This window comes from Mustelus asterias, chromosome 2 (genome assembly GCF_964213995.1).
Source record: "Mustelus asterias chromosome 2, sMusAst1.hap1.1, whole genome shotgun sequence".
NCBI classification, from domain to species: domain Eukaryota; kingdom Metazoa; phylum Chordata; class Chondrichthyes; order Carcharhiniformes; family Triakidae; genus Mustelus; species Mustelus asterias.
In genome coordinates, this window is record NC_135802.1 from 16,139,922 (window position 1) to 16,160,658 (window position 20,737).

The 20,737-nt window shown below is 44.8% G+C and overlaps 1 protein-coding gene across 1 annotated transcript in view; it reads left to right on the top strand.

Moving 5' to 3' along the window:
• The window catches only part of ttc21a (tetratricopeptide repeat domain 21A), a 113,869-nt gene that overhangs the window by 28,029 nt on the left and 65,103 nt on the right, over positions 1–20,737 (top strand). The window contains exons 6-10 of the mRNA XM_078229672.1: positions 4,807–4,964; positions 9,185–9,269; positions 14,427–14,525; positions 15,164–15,356; positions 18,555–18,652. Coding sequence (XP_078085798.1) covers positions 4,807–4,964; positions 9,185–9,269; positions 14,427–14,525; positions 15,164–15,356; positions 18,555–18,652 — 633 coding nt within the window. The remainder of the gene's footprint in view (positions 1–4,806; positions 4,965–9,184; positions 9,270–14,426; positions 14,526–15,163; positions 15,357–18,554; positions 18,653–20,737) is intronic.

Sequence of the window (20,737 nt, forward strand, 5' to 3'; positions counted from 1 at the left end):
CCTGAAAAGTGGCAGCACATGCCTCTTGCCATATCTCCAGCCAGCAGGCGAGTACCCTGACCCCACAAGATCCCGCCCTAGGCTTGTATACTTTTGAGTATAGAATGTTAAGGGGGTGATCTAATTGAACCTTAATTGGGCAGTAGGCCCACTTGCAGCTGGGTTAATCCCAATGGCAACGTCGGGGCAGGAAGGCCCTTCCTGTCCTAAAATTTAATTCTGGTGGAAGTGGAAAGGCAGCGGGCTTCGGGTAGGCCACCACCCCACCTTCCCACAAAGAACAAAGAACAGTACAGCTCAGGAACAGGCCCTTCAGCCCACCGAGTCTGTGCCGCCACAGATGCCTCTCTAATCTAATATTTTCTTGCCTCTACTTGGTCCATATCCTGGGTCGGCACAGTGGTTAGCACTGCTGCCTCACAGCACCAGGGGCCCGGGTTCGATTTTCGGCTTAGGTCACTGTCTGTGCAGAGTCTACACCTTCTCCCCGTGTCTACGTGGGTTTCCTCCGGGTGCTCCGGTTTCCTCCCACAGTCCAAAAGACTGCTGGTTAGGTGCATTGGCCATGCTAAATTCTCCATCAGTGTACCCGAACAGGTGCTGAAGTGTGGTGACTGGGCGATTTTCAAAGTAACTTCATTGCAATGTTAATGTAAGCCTACTTGTGACTAATAAATAAACTTTTTACTTTACTTTTTTATTACCTGCCTATTGATATATCTATCCAGATGCCTCTTGAACGTTGTTATAGAATCTTCTTCCACCACCTCCTGTGGCAGCGTGTTCCAGGCATTCACCACCCTCTGTATGAAAAACCTGCCCCTTACATCTCTTTTAAACTTTCCCCCTCTCATGTTGAACCAATGCCCCCGAGTAATTGATCCTTCGACCCTCGGAAAAAGACTCTGACTATCCACTCTATCCAAGCCTGTCATAATCCTGTAAACCTCTATCAGGTTCCCCCTCATCCTCCGACGCTCCAATGAAAACAATCCAAGTTTGTTCAACCTTTCTTCATAGTCCATATCCTCCAAATCAGGCAACATCCTGGTAAATGTCTTCTGCACCCTTTCCAATGCATCAACATCCTTCCAGTAGTGTGGCGACCAGAATTGTACACAATACTCCAAATGCAGCCTAACCAAAGTCTTATACAGCTGCAACATGATTTTCCAATTCCTATACTCAACGGCCCAACCGGTGAAGGCCAGCATGCCATACACCTTCTTGAACGCCTTGTCCACCTGAGTTGCCACCTTCAGGGAACTGTGGCTACAGTGGATCTACATGCCTAGATCTCTCTGCATGCTAATATTTCTAAGGGCTCTACCATTTACTGTATACTTTCCTTCTTCAGTAGACCTTCCAAATTTTAAATTTGGGTTAAATTCCATCTGCCATCTTTCGGCCCAGGCCTCCAGCCGATTTATATCCTGCTGTATCCTCTGACAATCCTCCTCACTATCTGCCAATTTTTGTATCATCTGCAAGTTTACTTCTTGGTGGAAGTGGAACGGCAGCGATATTGCCACTTACATTTTCCTCTAAATCATTTATATATATTACAAACAGCAGAGACCCCAGCACTGATCCTTGTGGAACACCGCTTGTCACAGACCTCTGGTTAGAAAAATACCCTTCCACTACTACTCTCTGTTTTCTATGCCCAAGCCAGTTTTGTACCATTTTACCAGCTCACCTCAAATCCCATATGATTTCCCCTTCTGTATCAGCCTGCCATGAGGAACCTTATTGAAGGCTTCACTGAAGTCCATGTATACAACATCCACTTCCCTGCCCTGTCAGTTTTTCTTGTTACTTCCTCAAAGAATTCAATCGAGTTTGTGAGACTCGACCTCCCCTTCACAAAACCATACTGCCTATCGCTAATAAGCAACTCTTCCAGACGTGAGTACATCCTGTCCCTAAGGATCTTCTTCAATAATTTCCCCACTGCTGATATAAGGCTCACAGGCCTGTAATTTCCTGGATTCTCTCTTCTGCCCTTCTTAAACAGAGGAACAATGTTAGCTGCTCTCCAATCCTCTGGTACCTCGCCCGTGGCTAAAGAGGATACAAAGATTTTGGCCTAGGCCTCAGCAATTTCTTCCCCCACCTCTCTCAGTATTCTGGGAAAGACCCTGTCTGGCTCTGGGGACTTGTCCACCTTAATGTTTTTCAAAACCTCCAATGCCTCCTCCCTTTTTATCTCAACATGTCCTAGAATACATAGAACATAGAACATAGAACAGTACAGCACAGAACAGGCCCTTCGGTCCATGATGTTGTGCCGAGCTTTATCTGAAACCAAGATCAAGCTATCCCACTCCCTATCATCCTGGTGTGCTCCATGTGCCTATCCAATAACCGCTTAAATGTTTCTAAAGTGTCTGACTCCACTATCACTGCAGGCAGTCCATTCCACACCCCAACCACTCTCTGCGTAAAGAACCTACCTCTGATATCCGTCCTGTATCTCCCACCACGAACCCTATAGTTATGCCCCCTTGTAATAGCTCCATCCACCCGAGGAAATAGTCTTTGAACGTTCACTCTATCTATCCCCTTCATCATTTTATAAACTTCTATTAAGTCTCCCCTCAGCCTCCTCCGCTCCAGAGAGAACAGCCCTAGCTCCCTCAACCTTTCCTCATAAGACCTACCCTCCAAACCAGGCAGCATCCTGGTAAATCTCCTCTGCATTCTTTCCAGCGCTTCCACATCCTTCTTATAGTGAGGTGACCAGAACTGCACACAATATTCCAAATGTGGTCTCACCAAGGTCCTGTACAGTTGCAGCATAACCCCACGGCTCTTAAACTCCAACCCCCTGTTAATAAAAGCTAACACACTATAGGCCTTCTTCACAGCTCTATCCACTTGACTGGCAACCTTTAGAGATCTGTGGATATGGACCCCAAGATCTCTCTGTTCCTCCACAGTCTTCAGAACCCTACCTTTGACCCTGTAATCCACATTTAAATTAGTCCTACCAAAATGAATCACCTCACATTTATCAGGGTTAAACTCCATTTGCCATTTTTCAGCCCAGCTTTGCATCCTATCTATGTCTCTTTGCAGCCTACAACAGCCCTCCACCTCATCCACTACTCCACCAATCTTGGTGTCATCAGCAAATTTACTGATCCACCCTTCAGAATGTCAACATTATCCCTTCTACACTGTCCATCCACCACATCCTTCTCCTTTGTGAATACTGATGCAAAGTACTCGTTAAGGACCTCACTCATCTCATCTGACTCCACACACAAATTCCCTCCACTGTCCTTGAGTGGACCCACCCTTTCCTTAGCTATCCTATTCCTCCTTAATAACGCATAAAAAGCCTTGGGATTCTCCTTAATCCTGCCTGCCAGGGACATTTCATGGCCCCTTTGTGCCCTCCTAAGTCCCTGTTTAAGCTCTTTCCTGCTATCTTTGTATTCCTCAAGAGCCTCATTTGTTTTCAATTTCCTGAAATTCATCTATGCCTCCTTCTTCTTTTTCACTATTTCTCTTGTCATCCAGGGTTCCCGAATCTTGCCATCTTTATCCTTCATTTTTACAGGGACATACTTGTCCTGAATTGTTAACAACTGACTTTTAAAAGACTCCCACATATTGGATGTGGATTTACCCTCAAGCAGCCATCCCCAGTCCGCATTCCCTAGCTCCTGCCTAATATTGTCGTAGTTAGCCTTCCCTCAGTTTAGTACTTTCACTCTGAGACTACTTCTATCCTTTTCTATAAGAATCTTGAAACTTATAGAATTGTGATCACTGTTCCCAAAATGGTCCCCCACTGAGACACCAATCACCTGTCCGGGCTTGTTTCCCAGAACCGAGTCTAAGATAGCCCCTTCCCAAGTTGGACTACCTACATATTGCCTCAAGAATTTCTCTTGGACACACTGAACAAATTCTGCCCCATCCCACCTACCCACCTCCAGGCGCGCCATCAGCGAGTGTAGATTTTAAAATCTGCCCTCGTCATTTAAGATGTTAAGATGATTAATGTATTTGAGATGGTGGACAGAGGGAAACTATATCCTCAGATGGGTCGGGGGGGTGGGGGCGGGGAGGGGGGGGGGGGGTGCGTGCAGAACAAGGGACACAATGTTACAGTTAGAGCCAAGTTATTCTGAAGTGATGTCAGAAAGCGCTTCACACAACAGGTAGCAGAGATCTGGAATATTCTCCTCCAAAAAAGTTGTTACGGCTCGGGTTCAATTGAAAATTTCACAACAGAGATTGAATAGGTTTTTAACTGGGCAATGTTGTTAAGGCAAATGGGAGCCAGGCAGGTAAATGGGATTAAGACAAAGATCAGCCAAGGTTGAACTGACTGGCAGGATAGGGTCAAGGAGATGAATGGCCCACTCCTCTCCCTGAGAAGAAATTCCCCGGAGAAGGGTGGAGGCAGGGTCATTGATTAAGTTAAAGGCAGAGGTAGTTAGATTCTTGACTAATAAGGGAGTCAAAGGTTATCAGGGCTGGCAGGAATATGGGGCGGGAATTTACGACCTCGCTCACGTGAGACTGGGAATTCCTGCCCAAGGTCAATGGACATTTCCGTTGTCCGCCCCTCACCCAATCGGATTCCATGGTGGGCAAGATGGTGGAATTCCAGTGATGGAGTTGAGACCAAAATCAGATCAGCCATGATCTTACTGAATGGCGGAGTAGGCTCGAGGGGCTGAATGGCCTACCCCTGCTCCGAATTCAGATGTTTGTAATTGCTTACAGAGCTTTGTTGCTAAAATCTCTGGCTTGTCACCCACCTCCTTCTTGATTGCTCAACCACAGGTCCAGTACTTTCAGAAGGAACAGAATTTCATCGTTGCCCTGGACACAGTAAACCAGATCATTGCCATCGCTCCCACATTCCTGCCAGCACTCATTCTGAAGATGAAGCTGTTTTTCGCCCGAAACAACTGGGATCAAACTTTAGAAACTGCACAAAGGTAAATGTTAAGGTGAAGGTCGTACAAAAGGAAGGAATAGTGTTGATTTGACCAGTGTTCAGGTCGAGTTACCCTGACCATGGTACAGCTTAATGGATAACAGCAATCAGGCTCTGAATATGCTTGAACAGTTGTGTACTACAGCACATGATTTTTATTCTCTGTGTGGCCTCGAGAAGGGGCTGGGTTTGGTCCACAAAGGACACGGAAACATCAACATTAAAGGACCCTGAGGCAAGTGGGAGGAGTTGACGATTGCTTTGGAGCAATTGAATGGGCACCCTAATAATGATCTGCTAAAGACATGAAGGTACGATGGCACACAGCGCCAGGGACCCGCCTTCAATTCTGGCCTCGGGTGACTGTCAGTGTGGAGTCTGCACGTTCTCCCCATTTCTGCATGGGTTTCCTCTGGGTGCTCCAGTTTCCTCCCACACTCCAAAAATGTGTACATAAGGTGGATTGGCCGTGCTAAATTGCCCCTTAGGGTCAGTGGATTATTATGGTAAATACATGGGGTTATGGGGATAAGGGCTGGGTGGGATTGTTGTCGGTGCAGACTTGATGAGCCAAATGGCCTTTTCTACACTCAGGGTTTCAATGGAGAGTCATAGAGTCATAAATTTTTACAGCATGGAAACAGGCCCTTTGGCCCAACTTGCCCATGCTGCCCCTTTTTTAACCCCTAAGCTAGTCCCAATTGCCTGCGTTTGGCCCATATCCCTCTATACCCACCTTACCCATGTAACTGTCGAAATGCTTTTTAAAAGACAAAATTGTACCCACCTCTACTACTACCTCTGGCAGCTTGTTCCAGACACTTACCACCCCCTGTGTGAAAAAAATTGCCCCTCTGGACACTTTTGTATCTCTCCCCTCTCACCTTAAACCTATGCCCTCTAGTTTTAGACTCTGCTACCTTTGAGAAAAGATATTGACTATCTAGCTGACCTATGCCCCTCATTATTTTATAGACTTCTATAAGATCACCCCGAAACCACCTACGCTCCAGAGAAAAAAGTCCCAGTCTATCCAGCCTCTCCTTATAACTCAAACCATCAAGTCCCAGTAGCATCCTAGTAAATCTTTTCTGCACTCTAGTTTAATAATATCCTTTCTATAATAGGGTGACCAGAACTGTACACAGTATTCCAAGTGTGGCCTTACCAATGTCTTGTACAACTTCAACAAGACGTCCCAACTCCTGTATTCAATGTTCTGACCAATGAAACCAAGCATGCCGAATACCTTCTTCACCCCTCTGTCCACCTGTGACTCCACTTTCAAGGAGCTATGAACCTGTACCCCTAAATCTCTTTGTTCTGTAACTCTCCCCAACACCCAACCATTAACTGAGTAAATCCTGCCCTGGTTCGATCGACCAAAATGCATTTATCTCGCATTTATCTAAATTAAACTCCATCTGCCATTCGTCAGTCCATTGAGATTGGAGATCAAGGGTCAGCTGATAATTGGTTTTGTGCATTAACTACCCATTGAAGAAGCATTGCTACTTTTATTCCTGATGCGCATTCATGTGAGAATCCATTAGGTTTTGGGGCCTATATTTGGAATGGTCTGATTGGCCATTTGTACCTGACAGGGGCATATAAAAAGTTAAGCAGTATCAAACAATCAAGGATCATGGATGCTGGACAGACAAGCACTACAAGCCTCAATATTCTCACATTATAATGGTAATGGCTTATAGGGCACAAAGATTACAGTAATGACATTTGCACAAGGCTAGACTAGTGTCTTGGCTAATAGAGGCAAGCTGATGTCCAAACATGTGCGGGTTAGGTTGATTGGCCATGCTAAATTGCCCCTTAGTGTCAGGGGGATTAGCAGGGTAAATATGTGGAGTTACGGGGATAGGGCCTGGGTGGGATTGTTGTTGTTGCAGACTCAATTATACCCCATGTCTCTGAACTTGAACCTTAACAATGAGAGCTGGGCATAAATCAATTCATCCCAAATAAGTGTGAGGAGCTCATCTATTTTCTCCATTCTTTGAACCTGGTTTTGGACTTCCAGATAATTCTAGGTGGACAGTAGAATTTAATCATGAGACTGAAACTGTCTTTAGGGAATTAATTGTACTTTGATTTGGTTTGATTTATTATTGTCACATGTATTAGTATGCCATGAAAAATATTGTTTCTTGCGCATTATACAACAAGGGATATGGTTCATAGAGAAGGAAACGAGAGAGTGCAGAATGGAGTGTTACAGTCATTGCTAGGGTGTAGAAAAAGATCAACTTAATGTGACTTAATCAACTTATCTCAAGACCCAGAGAAAACTCAAGCAGGCTGCACCAACCACCAGCCACTGAACATCAGCAACAGGAAAGGCAGTAGACTCACACCTTTTTAAACCTGTTATATAATAGGTCTTCAAGCCCACCTTAAAGAAAGTTATTATTCTGGTAAGAAGAAACCACTGAACATCCATCTCTTCAAGGGAATCATACAACAATCCCTGACATACAGTTACTGTTATTGAAACTTGTTTTTATTTTTTAATGGGTTGTGGGCATCGCTGGCTTGGTCAGTGTTTTTATTGCCCATTGCTAATTACCCCTGATAAGGTGGTGGTGAGCCGCTTTAATCCATGTGATGTATGCACACCTACAATGCTGTTAGGGAAGGAGTTCCAGGATTTTGACAGTGAAGGAACAGCAATATACTTCCAAGATAGGGTGGTGTGTGGCTTAGAGGGGAGCTTGCAAGTGTTGGTGCTCCCATGCATCTGCTGCCTTCTTCTACATGGTAGAGGTCATGGGTTTGGAAGGTGCAGTCACAGATGCAATACATTTTGTAGTAACTACCTAATGTACCCTTTCAGAATGAAAAAGCCATCTTTGCCAGGCCTGCATTGACTGCTTTTTGTATGATGAGCCACAACTTTCAAAAGAATACATCTTTCTCTTGAACTGTATCTTTCTTGTGTATGTGTGTGTGTGTGTGTGTGTGTGCATGTGTGTGCATATGTGTGCGTGCGTGTGTGAATTTTCAGAGTGAGTATGTGAATAAACAAATCCTCTTCATTTAAACACACAAAAGCTTGCTACTGTTATTTGAATTCATCACACCTCCAGGGGTGAAGAAACATAAACATCTTCCTTTCCAAAGCCAGAAAGTAAGGGAAAGGGTACAAAGGTTTCAGTTCTCTCTCCACCCTGTCCACAATTCCTACATTGATGCTGTGAGGAATGGATATGGTAGTAACGACAGGAGAATGTCAATTTAATACTGAGGGCTGGATTGTCATGTAGGAGATGGGAAGCAGAATATGGGAAGCTCCCGACTCCACAAACCCATCTCTGTCAAGGATCCTGAAGTTATGGATCTGACTTGCCGACTTCCCTTACCTATATTGTTCCAACATGCCTCCCCAGAATGGCCCCCAGCAGGAGCTGGATGGTATCAGGTCTGCCATCTCCAAAAGTTGCCGGAAACAGAAACGGAAGGGGAAATCCTGGAAACTCAGCTCAAGTCCATAAAAATCCAGACTAAGATGGAGCCATACTGCATTCTGTGTGAAACCCAAAGCAGTATGAGTACCAGCCAGAAGTGGCCCACATCTCCAGCTTTAATATGGTCCACAGTTAGACCCTGCTCTCAACTCTCAATGTATATATACCACCAGCTGGAGCGAACTAAGAATGCAAAAGCAATGACACGTCTAAATTGTGAATAAACCATTGAATTTAAGACTTACATTGCTGTGGCTCTGGAGTCACATGTAGACCAGACCAGGTAAGGGTGACATACTTCCTTCCCTAAAGGACATTAGTGAAACCAGTTTGTTTTTATGGCAATTAACAATGGTTTCATAGTCAAGGGTAGACTTTTAATTCTGGATATTATTGATTGAATTCAAATTTCACCATCTGTTGTGGTGGGATTCGAACACGGGTTCCCCAGAACCTTACTCTGGATCTCTAGATTACCAGCAACACTACCACCTTCACAAATCAAACAAACTAATGGTGAATGAATTAGTGAATATTTGAATAATAATGTGGAAATGAATCACCTTCGTCCAGGTATAATCACAATTGTACAAGTCTGTTTATACCTGAAACAGCAATGGAATTGTGCATTATGCACAGGTGGTGTGCAAGTTTTATGTAATAGATAGGTACATGAATGGAATTTTTAAGAAATGACTCTGCAGTGACTAAACTCTTCATTTCTCCTCATTTAAACAAGAATTATTCTGAAGGACAGCACCAATGTGGATGCACTGCTGATCTTGTGTCTCTATTCACTTTGTAAAGAAGGAGATCTGGCTGAGGTGAGGAAGCTTACAGATAGTCAACTGCACTAATCTATTAATACAATGCAATGTCAGGTGTTCCAAACCATGAATCAGTGTTTTTTGGCTGCTGAACCCCAAGACCTTATTTCATATTCTCAATTCCTGGCTTGGGTCACTGTCTGTGTGGAGTTAGCGTGTTCTCCCCGTGTCTGCTTGGGTTTCCTCCGGGTGCTCCGGTTTCCTCCCACAGTCCAAAAATGTGCAGGTTAGGTTGATTGGCCATGCTAAATTGACACTTAGTGTCCCGGGATGTGTAGGCTAGAGGGATTAGCGGGGTAAATATGTGGTGTTGTGGGAATAGGGCCTAGGTGGGATTGTTGTCGGTGCAGACTCGATGGGTTGAATGGCCTCCTTCTGTACTGTAGGGTTCCTATGGTTTCTATGATATTCTATATGAAGTTAGGAGCCTGTGCAGAGTCACAAAGGTCTGTTATAAATTAAGCACCTCCCCATAATGTGATCTCAAAGTTTGAGGAGAACCTAGATGACTAAACATCCATACAGCAGAGGTGTTGAAGGGAGAAGCCAACCTGTTAACTTCTACTTGTTAACGGTCACTTAATAACTGATGGATTTGGCACCGTTTTGTCCGATAAAAGAACTGAGGGAAACTGAAACAAAAACAGAAAATGCTGGAAAATCTCAGCAGGTCTGACAGCATCTGTGGAGAGAGAATAGAGCCAGGGTTTCGAGTCTGGATGACCCTTCGTCAGAGGGAACCTGAGTTTGGGGCACCTGGCTGACAACATTGCATTTTTCAGAAAGAACTGGGATTGTCCATCTATGGATATTTTGGCATAAAACTTTATTAACATGTCCCTGGCCAAGCTGTTCCAGTACAGCTATAAGACTGCATCTACCTGGCAAAATTGACATGGTATGCCCTGTCTACAAAAGACAGGACAAATCCATCCCAGCCAATTCGACCCCATCACTCTTTTCTCGATCATCAGTAAAGTGATGGAAGGGGTGATCAACAGTGCTATCAAGCAGCACTTACTCAGCAATAATCTGCTCAGTGTCACCCAGTTTGGGTTTTGCCAGGGTCACTCAACTCCTGACCTCATTATCCCCTTCAGTCAAACATGGACAAAAGAGCTGAATTCCAGAGGTAGGTGAGAGTGACAGCCCTTGACATCAAGGCAGCATTTGACTGGGTGTAGCATCAAGGAGCCCTAGCGAAACTGGAATCAATGGGAATCAGAGGGAAAACTCTCTGCTGGTTGGAGTCATACCTGGCACAAAGGAAGATGGTTGTTGTTGATGGAGGTTAATCATCTCAGCTCCAGGACATCACTGCGGGAGTCCCTCAGTAAGAAGTCTCACAGCACCAGGTTAAAGTCCAACAGGTTTATTTGGAACCATGAGCTTTCGGAGCGCTGCTCCTTCATCAGGTGAGTGAAGAGGTGAGTTCACAAACATGGCATATATAAACAGAGACACAATTGCAAGATAATGGTTGGAATGCGAGTCTTTACAGGTAATCAAAGACATTCACTGTCATTACCATCGCTGAATCCCATACGATAAATATCCTGGGGCCATATAATTATTGTCGCTACAAGAGCAAGTCAAAGGAATCCTGCAGTGAATAACTCATCTCACAGTCCACAAAGCTTGTCCACCGCCTACAGGGCATAAGGCTGGAATGTGATAGAATACTCTCCCCTGTTCTGGATGAGTGCAGCTTCAACAACACTCAAGAAGCTTGATGCCACTATGGACAAAGCTTGATTGGCACCTCATCCACAAACATTCACTCCCTCTACCACCGATGAACAGTGGCAGCAGAGTGTACCATCTGCAAGATGCACTGCAAAATACACCTCCTTAGACAGCACCTTCCAACCCATGACCACTACCATTTAGAAGGACAAGGGCAGCAGATACCTGGGAACACCACCACCTGAAAGTTCTCCTCCAAGACACTCACCATCCTGACTTGGAAATATATCAGCCGTTCCTCCACTGCCACTGGGCCAAAATACTGAAACTTCCTTCTTAATAGCATTGTGGGTGTACCTAAACCACACGGACTGCAGCAGCTCAAGAAGGCAGCTCACCACCACCTTCTCAAGGGCAATTAGGGATGGGCAATAAATGCTGGCTTAGCCAGCGACACCCACATCCCTTGAGGAAACAAAAGAATGGGCAAAAGTTTTGCTGGTTTAACTCGTGTCTCCAATGACAAATGTGAAAAATTGTTGTTACTGATTGATTCTTTGCCAGGACCAGTGACCTCATTGTTTTTCCTCTAGAAAGCAGCCAGCCACAAGAAAGAGCTCTAAACTCCTAACATGGAGCAGCATTGTTAGAGTTGAAATGAGAGTAATAGACACCAATCTTGTTGCCCCATGTAATCCACCCCAAACCCCTAGGTGACTCCATTTATTAATAGCTAATGCAGGGGCAAACCAACACTCTGCTTCTGTGGCTCATGCCGCCCATTGCATCAACCAAACAGCAAGAGCTGTGGAGAGGAACAATATGGCCTCTGTTTCCAGTGGAGCCATAGTGGAAAGTGCCTTCAGAGTTCAGAAAACAGAGGTTCCATTATTCAGATCAGGAGGAGCAAGCAAGCAGGCATGTGAATTTTTGGTTAAGGAATAAGCGGACTAGGAAAATAGTCAAAGATTTGGAGAGGCCTTTGCAACCTCTTAACTCCTTCTATCCTTTAGGCCATAACCTCAGTGCCCACCCCGTGAAGACGTATAAAGAATATGTGTCATAAAGAGGATTGTGAGGGAGGTTGAGTGCTAGCTAAGTGTCAAGAACACTCGCTGCCCATGATGGATTGGACGGAATCTGCCTGATCTGGTGGGAGCAGGCTTAAGGCGGGACTGGGAGGGTATTCAGGGATCCTGAATCAGCAGTCTGCTGCATTCCCGCCCCCGGGCAATCTTCCCGGAGGTTGGTCCTTCCAGGGATCTACAGGGAATCTTTACATCATCTCACAATTTTCAGCCCACCATGCTTTCAAAGTGCAGAGGGCGACATGGTGGCATGGTGGTTGGCACTGCTGCCTCACAGTGCCAGGAACCCAGGTTCGATTCCCAGCTTGGATCACTGTCCGTGCGGAGTCTGCACATTCTCCCCGTGTCTGTGTGGGTTTCCTCCGGATGCTCCGGTTTCCTCACACATTCTGAAAGACGTGCTGGTTAGGTGGATTGACCCGAACAGTCACCATAGTGTGGTGACTAGGGGAATTTCACAGTAACTTCATCGCAGTGTTAATATAAGCCTTACTTGTGACTAATGAGTAAAAACTTTTTAAAACTTTAAACTTGATGTCGGAGGAAGGGCAGGGAGCAGCTGCAGGTTCATTGTGTGGCAAGGGACCAAAGAGCAAGATCGGCATGACATCCACAATGCCCCCTCCTCCACCACTAACCCCCCTTCCCTGCTTCCACTTGGAAGGGTCCTGGCAACCTCCTCACTTTACTTCAGCCACTCGGCAAGCATCTAGAAGGGTCATTATTTTATGTTGTTACGCGCTGTACACAAACCAGAAAATGCTGCTCAGGGAAAGCATCATGGTAAACGTCCGTTACTTCGTGGCTAGATTGTTCTGTTTTTAGTGCTGTAATATAAGGTGAAAAAAATGGAATCATAGAATCATAGAAACCCTACAGTGCAGAAGGAGGCCATTCGGCCCATCGAGTCTGCACCAACCACAATCCCACCCAGGCCTTACCCCCATATCCTTACATATTTACCCGCTAATCCCTCTAACCTACGCATCTCAGGACACTAAGGGGCAATTTTAGCATGGTCAATCAACCTAACCCGCACACCTTTGGACTGTAGTTAATTCATAATTGAGTTAGTGCACAGGCCAATGCTGGAGAAGATGGTTTTAGCCATTGTGACACAGATGTGAGAGATTGGCTAATGTCATGGTTGGATGGGAACTTTTCTCTGAGAGTCTTGGTATTGTTTGCAAAAGTGGCGCATTTGGCTATTTCCTGACTCGCTTCTCGGCCTTTTGGCTAAGATCAAGCCCAAGATGGGATGCAATACCTCATCTTGTCAGTTTGGATCTTGTTTGTCTGTCTCGAGGGGACCTTGAGTTGGATTCAATTGGATTTTGAATTTGGTTTTTGGAGCAAGCAAGGAATGGATTTAGATTTGCCTGGTCCATTCTGAGAGTTGGCTTCCCTTCATTTACTTGTTCCGGCCTCCAGGTGGCAACTCTCTTTGTGCCCTGTGCATCATGCAGGAGTGATCAACCAAAAGTGCAAGCTTCCTCCTCAGGTCTCCACATCATGGGTACTAATGCAAAGCCAATTTGGTTCACTCCTGTGTGGCATTAGGATATATGTAAGTGCACTGCACACAACAAAGGCTGTGGAACCTGATAACATCCCAGCTGCAGTGTGCAGCAGTATAGCCAAGCTGTTCCAGTATAGCTAGAATGCTGGTATCCAACCATCACTGGAGCTGGTTGCCCAGGTTTGTCCTAGACACATAAGACAGAAGAAATACAAAGCAGCCAATTACTATCCTTTCAGCCTCTGACTAATAATCAATAATCTGATGGACAGAGTCATCAATAACTTCATTGAGGGTCTCCTACGTGGCCACTTTAGGTTCTACCAAAACCAGTCAGCTCTAGACTTCATTACACGGTGGCACAGTGGTTAGCACTGCTGCCTCACAGCTCTGGGGACCCGGGTTTCATTCTCGGCTTAGGTGACTGTGTGGAGTTTGCACGTTCTCCCCGTGCCTGCGTGGGTTTCCTCCGGTGCTCCGGTTTCCTCTCACAGTCCGAAAGACATGTTGGTTAGGTACAATGGCCATGCTAAATTCTTCCTCAGTGTACCCGAACAGGCACCGGAGTGTATCGACTCAGCAATTTTCACAGTAACTTCACTGCAGTGTTAACGTAAGCCTACTTGTGATTATAATAAATAAACTTTAAACTTTAATCCATATAAGAACACAAGAGGTGAATGCCACTGGAGAGGCAGCATTTGATCCAGTGTGAAATCTTTTCTGGGCAAAACTAAAGTTGGGGTCAGACAATGGTAGAAGCCGTCAAATGGAAAACCCCCAAAGTTTTGTGAGACAAATAGGCCTCTGAATATGAGGGATCATCATTTATACATTTTCACAATTTATTTATTAATATAGGCTGACAATTATGTGAAACGGTTGATTGGCGCCTTGGAGAAAAAAGAACCTCACAATCCCAAACTTTATCTGTCTGTTGCTGTTTTATTGAGCAGGATGGTAAGTAAAATAATATTTCACATTTTGGCCATTTGGTCTTAACTATATAAAGAATTGGAGTGAAAGACTAGCAAGGATAAATTCTAATTTTAATTTTGATATCGTGAGAATTCTGTCTTTGTATGTTGTAAGCTAAAACCTAGATCCTTTATAAAGCCATAGAATGGTACAGCATAAACGAAGACCATTGTGTCTGTGCTGTTTCTTTCAAAGACCTTTCCAATCAGTCCCCTTCTCTCCTGTTCTTTCACTGAAGTGGGTGGCACGGTGGCACAGTAGTTAGCACTGCTGCCTCGCAGTGCCAGGGACCCGGGTTCGATTCCCGGCTTGGGTCACTGTCTGTGCGGAGTCTGCGCGTTCTCCTCTTGTCTGTGTAGGTTTCCTCCAGGTGCTCTGGTTTCCTCCCACAGTCTGAAAGACGTGCCGGTTAGGTGTATTGTCCATGCTAAATTCTCCCTCAGTGTACCCGAACAGGCGCCGGAGTGTGGCGACTACGGGATTTTTACACTAACTTCAATGCAGTGTTAATGGAAGCCTAATTGTGACACTAATAAATAAATTTTAAATATCCAATTTCCTTTTGAATGTTATGTTTTCTGATGGAGATTTGACGTGTTGTATTTTTATGACTTTGACAGTGTGGCAGGAACCCGAACATTCTGGATCAGACGTACGGTCTGGTGGAGCGGTCACTATACATGGCCCCCACAGATGCACAGATTGCGACAGAGCTGGGTTTCCAACTGGTTCTCCAGGATAAACTGCGGGAAGCTGTGAAACTGTACACGGACGCAATGAAACTGAAGGAAACCAACATGCTGGCACTGACAGGTGGGCAAGCTGGAAGCTTGCTGAAAAGTCTGGGGTTAGCTGCAGTATGTGTCTGACGTGGTTACCAATTACAGGATAGATTGAACAGGGTCTGACATGGTTACCAGTTACAGGACAGACTGAACAGGGTCGGACGTGGTTACTAGTTACAGGATAGATTGAACAGGAATAATATGTAAAGATAAGCCAATTTGGGCACAATGGAAAATCCTCCTCTAATCCCGCTTGAGCAATAGATTTCTCACATTTCAACTACACAATCAGTAGAATGAATCAGATTGTGAGTTTAGAGAGATGAATGAAGGTAGACATGAATGAGCCGCTCAGAAATTTCCAGACATCATAGCTTTGGGCCTGGAAATTTGGAAGATTCCATGTCAGGAGAGATAAACGTATAAGATAGAATCATAGAATCCCTACAGTGCAGAAGGAGGCCATTCAGCCCATCGAGCCTGCACCGACAACAATCCTACCCAGACCCTATCCCCGTAACCCCACATATTTACCCCGCTAATCCCTCTAACCTATTCATCCCAGGTCATGAAGGGGCAATTTAGCATGGCCAATGCACCTAACCCGCACATCTTTGGACTGTGGGAGGAAACTGGAGCACCCGGAGGAAACCCACACAGACACGGGGAGGATGCGCAGACTCCACACAGACAGTGACCCAAGCCGGGAATCGAACCGGGTCTCTGGCACTGTGAGGCAGCAGTGTAACCACTGTGCCACCGTGATGCCCAATGACCATTGTAGACGTTTGCATGAACATGCCCATCCCAAATGTCTCCATCTGTTATTTTAACTGGAGGGTTATCTCGTTTATTTGAAATACGTTAGCGCTCTGACAAGATAGTGAGGAAAGCTATTTTATACAAATCAACATTCCTCAAGTCACATGACGGAAATCTCTACTTTTAAGTGGTTTCGTAGAATGTAACCACTCAGTTTCTCATGTTCCCTCAGCTGTTACATCGCCAGGGTGTAGTTGAAGGAGACTGAGAAAAGAAGGCTGAGAAAGAACAAGCTTGTGATTAATGTACACAAGAACACAAGAAATAACAGTATGAGTTTACTCCGCCATTAAATACAATCATGGCTGACCCTCTATCTCAACATCATACTCCAGCGCACTCCCCATACCCCTTGACATCTTTGGAGATCTTCGGCAGTGGGACCCACCACCCCCACCAATCATCTCCCTAGTCAGTCCCGCCACCCCTCTGGCCCTGCCCCTTTGGCACTGCCCAGTGCCCGGTGGGCAGTGCCAAAGTTGCACTGTTGGTTTGCCCCCTGGGCAATGCAGTTGTCGGTGCAGACTTGATGGGCTGAATGGCCTCCTTCTGCACTGTTGGGATTCTATCGTTTCTATGATGATGTAGATGGTTTCTTTTGTTTAAATTTTGGTGAACAGCCAGGATAGAGCAGGCAACAACAAAAACAAAATATTGTTGGAAATCTCACATAGAGACAGGAAATGCTGGAAATTCTCAGCAGGTCAGACAGCACCTGTGGAGAGAGGAACCAAGTTAACGCTTCAGGCCGAGGGCCTTCCATTTGGACTGGAAATTCTGAGAGACAGGAAGTTTTAAATCTAATAAGGAACAGGGGAAAGGGGTGGGAAGTGCGGTGAAGAGGTCGCATGCAGGGAAAGACCAAAGGTAAATTAAGAAGTATGCATTTAGTGACATCAACTTGGGTTTTAAAACCCAGTATATTGGAGTATTAAAGGACGAATGAGAAAATCATATAAAGACTCGCAGTCTTTTGCTGTGGAAAAAAGTGCGTTTGTGAAAACCAGTAAGTCAGAACTTCAACATATTTGCATTTCAGAAAGATAAGCATTAGGCAGAAAATACAGCTCGATCACAAGGTTTTTCAATGGTCTGGGTTCAGTCAGAATAAAACCTGTTTCTTTTATTCATTCATGGGATGTGGGCATGGCTGGCAAGGCCAGCATTTATTATCCAACCCTAATTGTCCTTGCAAAGGTGGTAGCGAGCCACCTTCCTGAAGGGCTGCAGTCCCTGTGGAGTAAGTACATTCACCATGCTGTTAGGCAGAGAGTTTCAGATGGTGGACACAGTGACACTGAAGGAACGGATATAGAGTTCCGAGTGAGAATGGTATTCTGTCATTTCAATCAAGGCACTTAAGAGGGCATTGGATGATTACTTGAATATAAATACTGTGCAACGGTATGGGCAAAAGGCAGGGGAATGGCACTAAGTCATAATGCTCATTTGAAGAGCCAGTGAAGACTTGATGGGCCAAATAGCCTCCTTCTGCGTTGTAATTTCCTTTTGAAAGCTATTGCCGAAATTGTAGCCGCCACCCTATAAGTTTAACTACTCATTGCCCACACAAGTTTTTTCTTGTATTGGCTCAGGTTTTTTGCCAGTTATGTTACGTTTGTGCCCTCAGTCTCTGGAAACAGTTGCTCTTTATTTACTTAAACCTTTTGTAACTATTGACCTTCTAAGAACAAACTCAGCTTCTCTCATCTGGCCATGTAGCTGAAGTCCCAGATTCCAGGAACCATTCTAGTAAGTGTTTCACGTAACCTCCCCAAAGCCTTTACCCCCTTTTTCAAAGTGTGGTGCCTGGAGTTTCCCAACCCGGGTCACTGTCTGTGCGGAGTCTGCACGTTCCCCCGGGTGCTCCGGTTTCCTCCCACAGTCCAAAAGACGTGCTGGTTAGGTGCATTGGCCATGCTAATTTCCCCCTCAGTGTACCCAAACAGGTGCCGGAATGTGGCGACTGGGGGATTTTCACAGTAACTTCATTGCAGTGTTAATGTCAGCCTATTTGTGACAATAATAATAATAAATAAATAAATAACAATGTTGTGATTCTGTGAGCAACTTGGCGAGGAGCTTGCAGGTGGGTGTTTTATCACCAGGCTGTCGCAGAAGTTCTGGTGAGTTGCTGCAATGCATCTTGCAGGTGACACACACATTGTGCGCCAGGATCCTGCATGGTGTTGAGTTGCTTTAGTGTTGTTGGAGTTGCACTCACCCAGGCAAGTGGGGAGTCATTTTCTGATTTTAAAAAAAGGAGTTTTTATTTTACTATGAAGACACAGATATGCAGTTGACTATTTCTTTATGTTTTCAATAACTCACACAAAGAAACAGCCCCAAATGTTTCCCAAAGATTGTGTAACTGGATGATATGAAAACAGTGTGTTGTCTTCAGGAAGAATTCGAGCAGAGATCTTGCTTGGGCAGTTAGAAGATGCAGAACAACAGCTGGAGCTCCTGAAAGAAATGCAAGGGTTCATTGGAACATCTGCGGTAAGAAATAGAATTTCCTCTATTGTTGGAATATAATCAGATAAGGCTTCACACTAACTCAGTCTTTAAACTTCCTTTCAAAAGTGAGAACCTGCCAAAATCCATTCCTTTCTTTAAAATTGTGAAATATGAATTGGCAGACAACTTTCAAAACAAGTTCACAGAATGATATTCAGACTTCTGGAGACTCATTTCTCAGTCTCAATGCCACTTTTAGTTAAAAATTAAAAACCTCGGCAGTATTATCACAGCTTAGTATGGCTCCTGCTCTGCCCAACACTGCAAAGAACTACAAAAGGTCATGAATGTAGCCCAATCCATCACGCAAACCAGCCTCCCATCCATTGACTCTGTCTACACTTCCCGCTACCTTGGAAAAGCAGCCAGCATAATTAAGGACCCCACACACCCCGGACATTCTCTCTTCCACCTTCTTCCTTTGGGAAAAAGATACAAAAGTCTGAGGTCACCAACTGACTCAAGAACAGCTTCTTCCCTGCTACTGTCAGACTTTTGAATGGACTTACCTTGCATTAAGTTGATCTTTCTCTACACCCTAGCTATGACTGTAACACTACATTCTGCACTCTCTCATTTCCTTCTCTATGAAGAGTGTGTTTTGTCTGTATAGCGTGCATGAAACAATACTTTTCACTGTATACTAATACATGTGACAATAATAAATCAAATCAAATCAAAGCTAGCGCAGTCTATAACAGGCTGCCAATTCACTGTAAGCCTGTTTCACGCTGCTAATGCGGATCAGTTTTACCACTGTGTCCCTTTCTCCCCAAGATAAGGGAATGAAATGGCGGCACAGTGGTTAACACTTCTGTCTCACAGCGCCAGGGACCCGGGTTGAATTCTGGCCTCAAGTCACTGTCTGTGTGGAGTTTACACATTCTCCCCATGTCTGCATGGGTTTCCTCCGGGTGCTCCGGTTTCCTCCCACAGTCCAAAGATGTGCAGGTTGGGTGGGTTGGCCATGCTAAATTGCCCCTTAGTTTTTTTTATTTGTTCATGGGCCAGCATTTATTGCCCATCTGAGGGCATTTGAGAGGCAACCACATTGCTGTGGCTCTGGAGTCACAAGTAGGGCAGACCAGGGAAGGACAGCAGATTTCCTTCCCTAAAGGACATTAGTAAACCAGATGGGTTTTTCTGACAATTGACAATGGTTTCATGGTCATCAGTAGATTCTTAATTCCAGATATTTTTATTGAAATCAAATTTCAACATCTGCCGTGGTGGGATTCCAACCCGGGTCCCCAGAACATTAGCTGAGTTTCTGGATTAATAGTCTAGCGATTACACCACTAGGCCATCTCTAGTATCCCAAGATGTGTAGATTGGATGGATTAGCCATGATAAATGTTTGGGGTGATGGAGATAGGGCGGGAGAGAGGGCCTGAGTAAGATGCTCTATCAGAGAGAATTGGTGCAGACTCGATGGGCCAAATGGCCTCCTTCTAGACTGTAGGGAATTTTGTGATTCCATACTAAGACAGGGCTAAAAAAATTATTTGCTTTCTATACATGATTGCGTTGTAAAAGAAATTCTATGATTTTTCTAAGAATATTCATTAGACCAAAATCTTCTCAATCACGTACTTTTTGCTAAATCATTTTTAATTTATAAGACCATCAGACCGTAAGATTTGGAGCAGAATTAGGCTATTTGGCCCATCGGGTCTGCTCTGCCATTCGATCATAACTGATAAGTTTCTCAACTCCATTTTCCCAACTTTTCCCCGTAACCTTTGATCCCTTTACCAATTGAGAACCTGTCTATCTCTGTCTTAAATACACTCAATAACCTGCCTTCCACAGCCTTCTGTGGCAATGAGTTCCACAGATGCACCACCCTCTGGGTGAAGAAATTCCTCCTGATCTAAAAGGTCGTCCCTTTATTCTGAGGCTGTGCCCTTGGATCCTCGTCGCGAATGCTAATGGAAGTTTCTTACCTAACTCCACTCTATCCAGGCCTTTCAGTATTCAGTATTATCAGAAATAGTTAATAAAAGAAAAAGAAAAGCCTTAATACATTAGTATTGTCAGATGAAATGCCTGTTTACAAGGATAGTC